The sequence below is a fragment of the Callospermophilus lateralis genome, chromosome 3, assembly GCF_048772815.1.
Source record: "Callospermophilus lateralis isolate mCalLat2 chromosome 3, mCalLat2.hap1, whole genome shotgun sequence".
NCBI lineage: Eukaryota > Metazoa > Chordata > Mammalia > Rodentia > Sciuridae > Callospermophilus > Callospermophilus lateralis.
The window spans coordinates 36,449,702-36,462,367 of NC_135307.1; the positions used below are offsets into that span (position 1 = coordinate 36,449,702).

The 12,666-nt window shown below is 42.8% G+C and overlaps 1 protein-coding gene across 1 annotated transcript; it reads left to right on the forward strand.

Annotated features, from left to right (window-relative positions):
* The first annotated feature begins 1,453 nt into the window (after positions 1-1,453).
* On the forward strand, positions 1,454-9,226 carry LOC143395135 (dehydrogenase/reductase SDR family member 2, mitochondrial-like). Its single transcript, XM_076850022.1, has 7 exons — positions 1,454-1,593; positions 2,289-2,466; positions 2,981-3,082; positions 3,764-3,834; positions 8,008-8,059; positions 8,394-8,550; positions 9,060-9,226. Exons 1-7 carry the CDS (start codon positions 1,454-1,456, stop codon positions 9,224-9,226), a joined length of 867 nt encoding a protein of 288 aa, XP_076706137.1.
* Positions 9,227-12,666: the final 3,440 nt, after the last annotated feature.

Below are 12,666 nucleotides of genomic sequence, written 5' to 3' on the forward strand. Positions count from 1 at the left end.
GTGGTAAGAGGATCATGAGTTCAAAACCAGCCTCAGCAATGGTGAGGCACCAAGTAGCTCAGTGAAATCCTGTCTCTAAATAAAATACAAAATAAGACTGGAGATGTGGCTCAGTGGTCAAGTGCCCCTGAGTTCAATCCCCAGTAACAATAAATAAATAAATAAACTTCTTGGAGTGACACTGACAAAAAGTTAAGTAGAGGGAGAAGGAAACCTGTACTCTTTTGAATCTTTAGTTATAAGGAATGTAAGGAACCATAATGAATGAGTAGAATTGTAGGAGTTGAATTTCTGAGAAAAAAAGATTATGAATTTGTCTTTAAGGTTTGCTTCAAAAGCACTTCAGAAACACTTATCTGCTCTGATATTTGCTTAAGATTTACTTAAGTCGAAGTGCTTAAATAAGAGAGTTGGTTTTATGTAAATATGGTACATTCACATGCATAGATCTGCGGAGATTTGAGCAGAAGGTCAGTAACTTAAATATCAGGAAAACACAAGTTTCCCCTGCACACAAAGCCTGATAGCCAGCGCCTGAGCACTTAAATCAGAAATGGCTACTTTACAATAAATGTTTTGAGACCAAACCTGGATTGACACAACCAACAGCCTGGGAGAGCTATCTGACCTGCCCTAAGGAATTTTAACAATGGTCCAGTGGGTTCCCTAAGAAACTATTGTGTCACTGCAGCCAGATCTTCTTTCGCTCATTTATTCATTCATTCAACAAATGCCAATAAGCAGTTACTAGACACTGGGCATCCTGCTGGAAGTGATAAACACAACACAGTCATTTAGGGTTAGTGAGATAAAATTTAGAAGAGAAGTAAGCACAGGGATTAAGAGGTCACCTTGAGAATATAAAAAATCAGTATGGGGAGGTGGTTTGAAAGGACTCCCCTCATGTGCTGAAAACATAGGATGAAAAGCAGCCAGAGCAGAAAACCGCAGGCAGGGACTGAGGTGTATCCCATGTCTTGAGGTGAGAGACCTACAGGGGATAAAAAGGGGTAAAGCTCATCACTGGAAGCAGCTGTGAGCTACCTGGATGTTAGTACCCTACAGTTTACAGATCCCTTTCACATCTGAAACTTAATTTACTTGGTCCTTCCATAGCCAACCTGTGAACTAACTGTTCTAGGGAGTCTCAATGAATAAATATTTATTGAACCTCTGTGTGTATGTTAGGATTTGATTCCAGACAACAGAAACCATCCAGTTAAAGAGGAGAGAGTAAATATGGAGAATTCTGTGGGCATAAAACCACTGGAAGGACTAGAGATGCAGGCTCTAGGCTGGACTTCTAGTGGTGACCCTGGACCAGCCCAGCTCTTGCCCAGTAAGCAGGCTGATACTTCACTCTTCTGAATCCACTTATTGGAACTGTCATTGCCTTTCTAGAGGGCTTCCTCCCTGGACCAAGCTCACCAGAGGAAAGACAACAGAAATAGCCATGTTCAGGCCCCTGACCTGGGGTTGGAAGAGCTTCCTGCCCAGTGCAACTCTGCTCTCCATGAGAAGCACCAGCAATGTGGCCAATAGCAGTCTCAAACTGGTCAACAAAGTCGCAGTGGTCACAGGATCCACAAATGGGTGAGAGCAATTCTGGGAACTGAGGCGGTATGGGTGTCTCTGGAGTTCATCCCCACAAAGCAAAACCTACCGGGTTTATGTGCTTATAGAGGAGTATGGAGGGAATCCTAAAGAGATCCTAAGAGAAACAATGACAAAAGAAAAAATCCAGGAAGGAGACAAAGTCAGTGCAGGCTGTGTTACCAAGATGGTCTGCTACAGGTCAGAGTGATGGGTCCACAGGCTCAGAGAAAACATGAAACCGTTCTCAGAGGCACCCATCAGGGAAAGGCAGAGGGCATCCAGCCTTTGCTTCTGACCTCCATCAGTCAAGAGTTGTACTACATGGGTTATTAACCCCATCCCTCCAAGCTGCATGCCTGTGAGCCCTGGGTCTGAGGTAAGGAGCTCTAGGTCGTAGCTGCAAAGCAAACCAAAACCTTAAAGAACTAGGAATGGATTGTCAAAATACTAGTTCCAGTAAAGGAAGGCCAAAGTCTGATGTGGTACATAGGAGGTCCAGTCACACAGGACAGATGCAACCCCTCTTTATTACTTTGGGTCCTCTTACTATCCACAAGGAAGGTATGAGGTGAGCTTTTCTGAGTTGGGGGGGGGGGGTTGTTCATTTAGAACCTGAGGATAAGAAATACAGCAAGAAAGAAAGGGCTCAGCCCAAGGGTGAATTGTCATATCCTTCCCATCTTTGCCTATAGGATTGGCTTCAGTATCGCCAGGCGTCTGGCCCAGGATGGGGCCCACGTAATCATCAGCAGCCGGAAGCAGCAAAATGTGGACCAGGCTGTGGACACACTACAGAGGGAAGGACTGAGCGTGGCGGGCACTGTATGTCATGTGGGGAAAGCTGAAGACCGGGAGCGACTGGTAGCCACGGTGAGGGGCCTAGAAACACAGTCAGGGACGCAGGGATTCTGCTTCTCTGATCCATACTAGGAGACCAGCTACTTGTTGAGTATCAGCCAGGTCCTCCTAAGAATCTGAGAGGAATAAAGAAGTTATAGATAAGGAAGCCCTGGTTTTAAGTCAGAGCTAGCATGATCAGGAAAACAGAGGGATGACAGAGACATTTCAGGAAATGGTGTGAATGAGACACGTGTTGGGAAATCAACAGCCCCACGTGCCTGGGAGTAGAACATAAAAAGGCATAGGATAAGTGGGTAGGGCAAATCCCTGCCCCCCCCGCCCTTTTTTTTTTTTTTTTTTTGGTCCAGAAGCTCAATACCTGGTTCCTAAAAGAAAGGAAATAGTCCTTCATCCTCAGGGTTTTTCCCTTCCTGGATTTGAACCAGACACAACTCCAGGGACATTAAACAGAAATAAAGTCCCATTGTAGCAAAAGTCTTTCACCCTCTGACCCTGGTCCTCAATGTCCCCTTCCCACCCACAGGCCCTGAAACACTGTGGGGGTGTGGACTTCCTGGTGTGCACAGCAGGGGTCAACCCTTTTGTGGGAAGTACCTTGGGGAGCAGTGAACAGGTCTGGGACAAGGTGAGGTCTGGAGCAACCAGGGAGGGGTGGGTGGGACTTTATCCTCACCTTCTGAGTGCCCTCCCTCCATATCAGCTCACACACCCAGAGCTGGTTCTCAGTTCCCACACATCCACCCTCCAAGCTCATTGGCACAGAGGAAGGCCAGGTACCCAGAATCCATGAGCCTCCATTTTTTCAGCTGTGACATGGTGGAAATGTGTCTAAGTTGCAGGTGCCTGTTCAGGAGCTCCCAATCTGCAGGGAGTATCCAACATAAAACCAAATCGTCACCAAAAAAATGTAGAGCACAGAGAAGAGAGTGACTCTCTTCCTTGCCTGGAGATGCTTAGTCCTTAACACTGGCACTTCTGGGTGGTAACCCTGAAATCCAGCCTTCTCTGGATTCACCTGCTGGTGTCTCTGCTCCTGATGAAAACTGTGTCCTTGGAGACAGGAGAGACTTGAAGACTTCAGGTCTTCAACCACCCCACCCCCACCAAAGTCCTCAGCCTGATCTCTTTATTCCTGTACCTTCAGGAAGCCCCCACCTCCATGCATGTCAGGAAGCCCAGCACCCATCCTGCTTCCCCTTGTCAGAGGTATCATGCCCACATACTAACATGATATATTTCCAGGTGTGGTGACATTGGTGGACTGACTGTGTCTCCCCTCCCCCACCCCTATTTGCTCTGATTTCAGATCCTGAGTGTGAATGTGAAGGCCCCAGCCCTGCTGCTGAGCCAGTTGCTGCCCCACATGGAGAACAGGGGGTGAGGGTGGGGAAGGAGAATAGGGAGGGAATTACTTGGCATCAAACAGGGATAGGGAAGCAAGAGTGAGAGGGGCCAGATTTGACTTGGACCTTCTGCTTGGAAACAGGATTGGCTGAACCAGTAACACAGAGACAGCGAGAGATTATCTTTCAGACTTCTGGGTTTGAAAGAAAGAAAAGCATTCTATCCATTAGTGTACCCAGGGAATTTATCTTGAGTGGTCAGAGAGCCTGGCAAGGGTCCTTCTAAAAGGAAGCCAAGGGATCCACAGACAGAAGGGTCAGAGCCCCTCAACAGTCCTGAAGTCAGAGAAGTAGAGGTGGCCTTTCTTGGGCTGTAGAAGCTTAGACCACAAGTGTCCAGATTGATGACCCTGAAGCTCCCCAGGGCCTTCCTGAAATCAGAGCAGCCATGTTTCTCAGTTCCATTCAACTCTTTCCTCCCAGAATTCTTAACTCTTGGACCAGCCACGTCCTTTCTCTCTCCCTGGAGCCCCGTAATTTCCAAACTAGAAAGTCTTCTTCCCTGCTTCTCCCCAAAACCAAGGGCAGATGCCTGCCTGACCAGCTCCATCTTCACCAGTGAGGTGGGCCTGGGGCTGTCTCCAGCTGCTCTGGTTTTTCACTGATCTCAGTGATATGGGATGTTTCCAGATATTTTTTTCAGGAGCTCAGCATTTTTCCTGAGGCAGGAACAAGCTGACTGCTCAAGGAGCTAGGGGAGCTACTTTTTACCTACTGCATTGCAGACCCAGCCGTTCAAGCCCTCATTGTCTGCCTCACCTTACATCCCAGCTTCTCCTGAAGGTGCTATAGCCATTCCCGTTCTAATCTTCCAGCTTGGGCCAGTCTTGTTCCTGTAATGAAATAGGTCCCTCAGGCCTCTGCTCCTACTTAGCCTTGAATCTTCTGAAAGTCAAGTCACCAGCATGGTCCTCACTCCCTCCTTAAAATATCAGAGGAGGTTTTCTCAATCTGGATTAACTGCTCTGCAGATGTAGATTTGTTACCACTGTTTACCCGTGACCAGTCCTTTCTTCCCAAATGCTGAAGTACAACACCAAAGAAGCACGCCGAGGCAAGTTTAGAGTGGAAAGTAGAGGCTTTATTAAAGGACAGCAGAAAAGACTTCTCCCGGAGGAAGAAGGGGACCCAAAAGGTGGAATCCATGAAAGGGAGAGGTCTTCCCTCTTTTATAGCTAAGGTCTTCTTTCAGCTTGGCATTCCTGTCCTTTGTTCTCCGTTATCTTGCAATGATGGAATGTAGGTGGGAAAGCCCAAAGGGTGGGGGACAGGTGGGCTGAAGGAGTAATCTGGGCAGGAAGAGCTGGGGCTTTTGGATTAGCATCTCCAAATTTGCTGAGAGCTGATTCATTAACATTTCCATGGGATGGTCTCTGGGCCTTGGGACATTAACATTTCATTTCAATTGCTCTGGTTTCCTGGATCCATTCCCAATAATGGCCTCCATTTTATTCATCTTACTTGATATTAGACGCCATTTACCTAACTACACTAACTACCTATCTGTAAATCTGGCTTCAGATTTAACACCCCTCTTCCAACTAGACTGCTTCCCTTCAGTTCCTCCCCTACTGAAATCTTGGAGCAGCCACTGAATTCAGCAAGCACATATTGAGCTCCTAGTATGACCTGGGCTGCTTCTCTGTGAAATTCAGCCAGGACTTCTAATAATGACTACTAAGGCCCCTTCCAGTTCCAACACAAGCATGGTGTGCTATTAGACTGAGCCATATTTTTAATAACACCACTTTTGTAGATTACAAATGGCTAAATATCAGTAATTAGTGTGGTTCTACTCAATGCAATGGTTTTCAGGCTGTTTTTAACAGCACAACAATATTCTGTATAAAACAGACAAAAGCAGATACAGATGTGCAGGTTTAAAGGTGGATTTGGATCCTGGAGCTTACCCATTTTTTCCTCCACTTAATCCCCTGTTACTTGTCCTGGGTATGTCTGCAGAATCTAACTTTCCGAAAGTGGTTGTAAACCACTAGTGTGATGAAGATAGATAGCATGGATTTTAGAATCACAGAAATCTACCTTTAGATATATGTCCTGTCAGTAGCTACACATTCTTGGCATTTAATCTCTGTGGGCCTTCATTTCCTTACCTATTAAGTAAGAATAAGGATGCTTAGAAGATCTGTTTTGAACATTCATTGACATGATAAATACATAAATTACTAAGCAAAGTGCACATAAAGAGTATATTTATGAATATTTACTATAATAAAGACATTATTTTAAATAAATATATATAGTATAAATTATTATATACATAGTATGATTAATTTTTAAATAGTTATAATAAACATTATTTATACTGCTACTATTATTTTATTAATTATGGCATCCGAGCAATTAAAAGATTGTCTTATTTAACATTTTGGACAAAGTAGTTCATGAAGGAAACTCCATCTATTTCATTCAGTTTCCATTCATTCTTAATCTACTTGCTAAAATCCTCATTATCCTCCCTCATGACCCAATTTAAATAGAGCTTCCCATATGCTGGGGGGGAAAAAAAAAGAATTATCAACCTAGAATTGATAGTTGCTATACCTACCAAATGCATCTTTCAAAAATTAGGGCAAAGTTATATAATATTTTCAGACAACCAAAACCATTAACTAAAGGATGTTCTAGATAATATTCTTTAGGCAGAAGGAACTAAATGATCCCATATGGAAAGTCTGAGATAAAAGTAAGAAAGGCACAGAAAAAACAGTAACATAAGAACAAACTTAACCACCTATTATAAAAAGCAATAATGATGTTTTGTAGAGTTGAAATAATTAAAACATGCAAAAAATAATATTCAAGTCAGAAAGGCAGAAATAGAGATAAGCTGTTATAAGATTTTTATGTTGTTTGAGACAGGATAAGAATATTAATTTCAAACTTTGATTAGCTAAACACGCTGATTTTATTTTCTAAGGTAACATCTACAAGAATTGTAATTGAATATTAAATATTTTTTAAACTGATAGAGAGAGAAGAAATAAATAGAAAAAAATAGTCCAAAAGAGAGAATGGACAAAAAAATAAAACAGAGAACTAGGGGAATTAAAAAAAAAAAATCACAAAATTGAATGCTAGGTATTAATCCTGGCTATCAGCAATTACAGTTAAAAGAAAAAGATTGTTAAGCTAGAAATTTTAATCAAATCAAAATTTTAAAATTGAATTAGACAACAATGGTAGGTTTTCCAAGTTTCTCATTTCTGTTAACTGAGTTTATAGTGCTAGGAAGGAATAGTTCTAGGAGAATTACTGTTCTGGGAAAACTAGGAATCAAGAAGGGGGCTGTGGCTCAGGGGCCGAGTGCTTGCCTAGCATGTGAGACACTGGGTTCAAGTCTCAGCACCATATAAAATAAAATAAATAAAGATTAAAAAATCAAAATTGGATAGATAAACCACAGCACTTTATACAAAGTTTCTCAACTCAACTGCTGCATTTAAAGTACACCTTTAAAATCCTGCTTTACAAACAAAGAAGTGAAAGTATCTATTTCTGGATTATAAAGAACAGTGGTTAGCAGAGTATTATATTGTCTATGTTAAATAAAAAAAAAACTAAACTAAATGTGCAGGGGGAAGAAGCAAATGCAGAGAAAGCAAAAAGGAAATAATATGGAGCAGAAATCAATGGAAAAGACAAAATATAATATATGAACCAAGGAAACAAAAAATATTTAAAAACAAATGCCTTTGACAAATCTCTGTGGAAGCTGATCAAGAAAAAAGGAAGGCAAATAACCAACATCAGAAACAATATCAGGAATAAAGACTTAAAGCACCGTTAGAGATCTTGAGGCAGTAAAAAGGAACTAAGAGAATGAAGTTTAATAAAATTGACAATTTTTAAAAAATTATATGTCTTAACTAACTCAAAAGAGAAAATTTGGCCAGTCCTATTACTATTCAATAACTGTAATCTATAATCATAAATATTCCTTCAAAAACAAAATCCAAACATAGATGGCTTCCCTGGTGATGTAGTTTGAGGAACATAATCAAAGACCTGCAGGAAATGGAGGTCAATCCCTCTTCCTGGCCCAGGCTATTCTCACCCTCTTCCTTCTTGGTCACACACAAGATAACTGTCTTCAGCTCACATTCTACCCTCTCTGTCCTCCCAGACAAGGTTCTGTGGTCCTGGTCTCCTCAGTTGCAGCTTATGTTCCACATGCTGTAAGTATGACCATCTATGGATCCCAATTGGGTAAGAAGAAACTCTTCTCCTTGACATCTGGAAAATCATGTACATGGAAGTAGCCAATGTTTGACAACTGCTCCCTCAGGACTACTCACATGTAAACATGATGACTCTATATCACTGATCTTGCCTTCTATATAAAACACCCTTCTTGGGAACATCTTGCCATCTCCTCCAGGCACTGTCTCCCAGACTTGGCGATCAGGAGATGTAACTGGAGTGAATTCCCAGGGCAGAACTCAGGAAATCCAAGGGATAATCCTTATCCTCAGTTCTAGCCTATTAATCTGTTTCCCTTTCTGACTACAGAAGCTGGGGGCCTACAATGTCAGTAAAACAGCCCTGCTGGGCCTCACCAAGACTCTGGCAGTGGAGCTTGCACCGAAAAACATTCGGGTAAACTGCCTAGTACCAGGATTTATCAAAACAGACTTCAGTAAAGTGGTAAGTACAGAGAAGAGCTTCTGTTCCTATACCACTGGGCACTAGGGTGCGTTTCACTTGCAAGCCATACCCCACAGAGACCTGGACTCTCAGACTTGGAAAGGTCTCTTGCTCTGCTGCTCTGGTCCACAGCTTTTGGGTTCTGCAGCAGTCAGAATCAGTCCTATGTAGAGAGCAAACCAAGAGTGCTCCAGAAGTCCTTCCACAACCCTATGACTCTATCTGTATGAGCAGCACTAACCTTTAACTTTCCTTTAGCTCACTGAAATCCCAGACTTTGAGGAATATTGGAAGAAAATATTTGGAATGCAGAGGTAGGTGTTGTGAGGCAATGTCCCTTGTAGATCTGAATTAGCATCACCTCAGAACCTTCTCAAAAGTTAACAGATCACAAACCATCCCTCTACAGGTTAGACCCATTCCACTTTGGGGGATCTGAAAATTTCCCCAGACCTGTGATGACCTCACAGTTCCCTACACAGCACCCACATATCTTCCTGGGTAGTTCTTGATTTCAGTGTTGCCTGTGAGTCAAGTACTCCTGGGAAAGTGTCACCAGCTTCACTCATCTCCTCTCTCCATGCAGAGTGGGGAAACCTGAGGAATGTGCAGGACTTGTGTCCTTTCTGTGCTCCCCAGATGCCAGCTACATCACCGGCGAGAACATTGTGATAGCCGGTTTTTCCCCCCACCTCTGAGCTCAGAGCTGGAGTTCATCTCTTCAGGCCGAAGCCTCATGTGGCCCTGGAGTCAGATGCAGCAATACTTTATTAAGAGTAACCCTGGGCTGGCGTTGTGACTCAGTGGTAGAGCGCTCACCTCGCAAGTGCAAGGCCCTAGGTTTGATCCTCAGCACCACATAAAAATAAATAAATAAAGTAAAAATCAAGTGGCAGATATTTAAAAATAATAATAATAATAAGCCTGTGCTCCAAATGTGAAAATTTTGGTTCAAAACCTTCACAAACAGAAATAATAAAGGACATCAGTAGGAGGGCTTGTAGTATGAAACCATCATCAAAACCAGCTGGGTTCTGCAGCACATGCCTAAAATCCCAGCGGCTCAGGAGACTGAGACAAGAGGATTGCAAGTTCAAAGCTGGCCTCAACAAAAGCAAGGTGAGACCCTGTCTCAAAATACAAAATAGGGCTGGGAATGTGGCTCAGTGGTCCAATGCCTCTGATTTCAATCCCAGGTACAAAAAAAAAAAAAAAACCACCAGCTAAATCATTGTTAGCTTTGCCAGAAAACAAAATGTGTGCTTGTGAGTTTTGGCTAAAATGAGTAAGCTAAAGTCATGCAGAGAGAGAGCTGGAAGCAGGAAAAGGCTGTTTCAGCACTAAATGCTCTCACTCCCATTTCCCCCTAACCATTCCTGTGAACCTGATATTTTAGTCCCTGATTCTACATTTGAGGAAGCCAAGGAAGGGTCAATTTAAGGACAATGCTCTGAGTACACACATATAATCCATGAGCAGAAACTGAACTCCAGTCTGTCTGCACAACAGAGAGGAATCAGTGCGGAACCCGAGTCTGAGGATACAGACCAGCCCTCAGGGTCCTCTTCTCTCTGCAGCTCCTGATCCTACTAGGCTAGTTCTGGTCCACCTGCACTCATACAACTCAGCCTTCCACAGATGTGTGCCAAAGCAGAAAGGACTATCTCTCATACAATGAAATTTGACCCTTTAAGTCTGAAATTCAGGGACAGTGGCAAATCCTGCAAGTGTCCTGCCTGAATTCCCTTGACTCACATTGCGGTCACAAGCATCTTCAGTGGACAATTGAAGGCTTCCTCCCTCAAACCCCTAGGGGCCTTCTCTTTGCAGAATGGTCTGTGCATGGGGGGTGGGGGAGTTAGTGCCTGCAGAGCACACATGACCAATGACGGGTGGGAGATGGGAGAGTCAACACTGCAGTGCTGGCTCCTTGATGGGACAGTGCTGGGATGTGGTCTATACAACTTCTCAGAGTGCCCAGCAGTGGGCACGTACCCTCAGCAGAAATCTGCTTCTACACCCTTAGTTGACTTTCCTCCCTTCCCTGTCTCCCTCATTGTTCTCTCTTGGTTCATCTCCCTAGGAAACATTTGCACCTGAATTTTGGTCTCAGGTCTGCTTTGGGATGATCTACACTAAGATAGCAAATAAAACTTTTGCTATCTTTTGCTATAAAAGACTAAAAGCACAAAGTCTCATTGAAGCGACACAATGATTAATTAATACTCATTCAGTTGAGAGAATAATCTCTCAATTATTTGTAATAAACACATACAGCTAGAATCAGGCCCAAAGAGTGAGAAGTCAGAGTGGTTGTTGCTTAAAGTTGAAGTAAGTGAATGTTGTATTTGAAAAGGAATGAAGGATAATGAAAATGTAGATAAATAATCACCATCTAACCCTATCCAAGGTTATTTTGATTCTTAAGCAAAAAGGTACCAAATACTTAGAAGCCAAGGAAGAGGTAACCCTAGAGAGGTATACATACCAGTAGCCTATGGATGTGCACCATTCAGTACAACTGAGAAAGTCAGTTCTCTCTTCTTGATGACAAGCCTTGAAACCTTCAGACAGGTCATGTTTATCTCCACCTATCCCTGGTTGGCCTGGCCTTTTCTCTGCTGAACATTCTCGGTTCCTTCTCAGTCAGTTTTGGTCATCAGATCAGTAACATTTCCCAGAGTCACTGTATTTATTTTCTCAATTTTACATAAAGTGCCTTACAAATTGGGTGTCATGCCCCTCCACCACTACCCACCCACACCAAAGTGCAGCTTCCCACACACTCCTGAATACTAAGGACAGATTATCCAGACTTTTCCTAGATTTCTCATACAATTATTACAGATAAATTTATTTAATGCGTAATATGTGCCAGACACAGTATGGCACTGAATCTTCATTTTTAACAGACGAGGAAAACTTGAACCTTCCCAAAGTCACTCACATATCAAGCACCTGGGAGATTTGAACCCAGTTCCCCATGTTTGAAGCCTATGTTCTTTTAGGTATACATAACAATAGAATATATTTTGACGTATCATACATACATGGAGTGTAACTTCACATTCTTGTGGTTGTCCATGATGTGGAGTTACATTGGTTGTGTATTCATATATGAACATAGGAAAGTTATGTCCAATTCATTCTATTGTCTTTCCCATTCCCAAAACTCCTCCCTTCCCCCCATCCCCCTGTTCAATCCAGTGCACCTCCATTTCCCACCCCATTGTGAGTCAGCATCTGCATATCAGAGACAACACTCAGCCTTTGGTTTTTAGGGATTGGCTTATTTCACTTAGCATGATAATCTCTAGTCCCATTCTCAAAGCCCATGTTCTTAATGAGTAAGCTATACTACAAATTAAGATATGACTCCTGTTTTTTTTTTTTTTTTCCTGTTTCTCATATAAATTTTGTTCATTTCAAGTATTTGGAATGCTATAGTTTTGATATTAAGTGTCACCCAAAGTTCCGTGTGGCAAAGGCTTAGTCCTCTGTGAAGTACTTTTGGGAGGTGGTGGACACTATAAGAGGTGGGCCAGTGGGAGGTCTTTTGGTCATTGCCGTCATGCTCTTGTCCTTACAAGAATCCCAGGCCCTTCTACTCCCTCTTTTCAGCTTTGTGGCAGTTTGAGCAGTTTTGCTCCACCACATTCTCCACCATAATGGTGGTACTCCCTCACCACCAATCATGGACTAGAACCTCCTAAACCGTGAGCCAAAGTAAACCTTTTCTCTTTATAAGTTTATTACCTCAGGTATTTGTTACAGTGATGGAAAGCTGTCTAACACAGAGAATGACAGAGTCAATGCTTTCTTTGTCAAAAACCAATTTGAGAATTCACCAAACTCCAACCACTCTCACATGATTGACCTGTAAACCATCATTGTCCCCTAAACTCAGGAGGGGGTCAGGAGGCATCATGCTGTGAATGGAACGCAATATGCAACTCACTACCTTTCCAGTGAGGTTGGCTCTAACATGTAAGCAATAAGAGAATATAAAAGTAAATGGGTGAGGACTGAGGTTATGGCTCAGTAGTAGAGCACTTGTCTAGCATGTATGAGGCACAGGGTTCAATCCTCAGCACCACATATAAAAAAGTGAAAAATAAAGGTTCATCAACAATTAAAA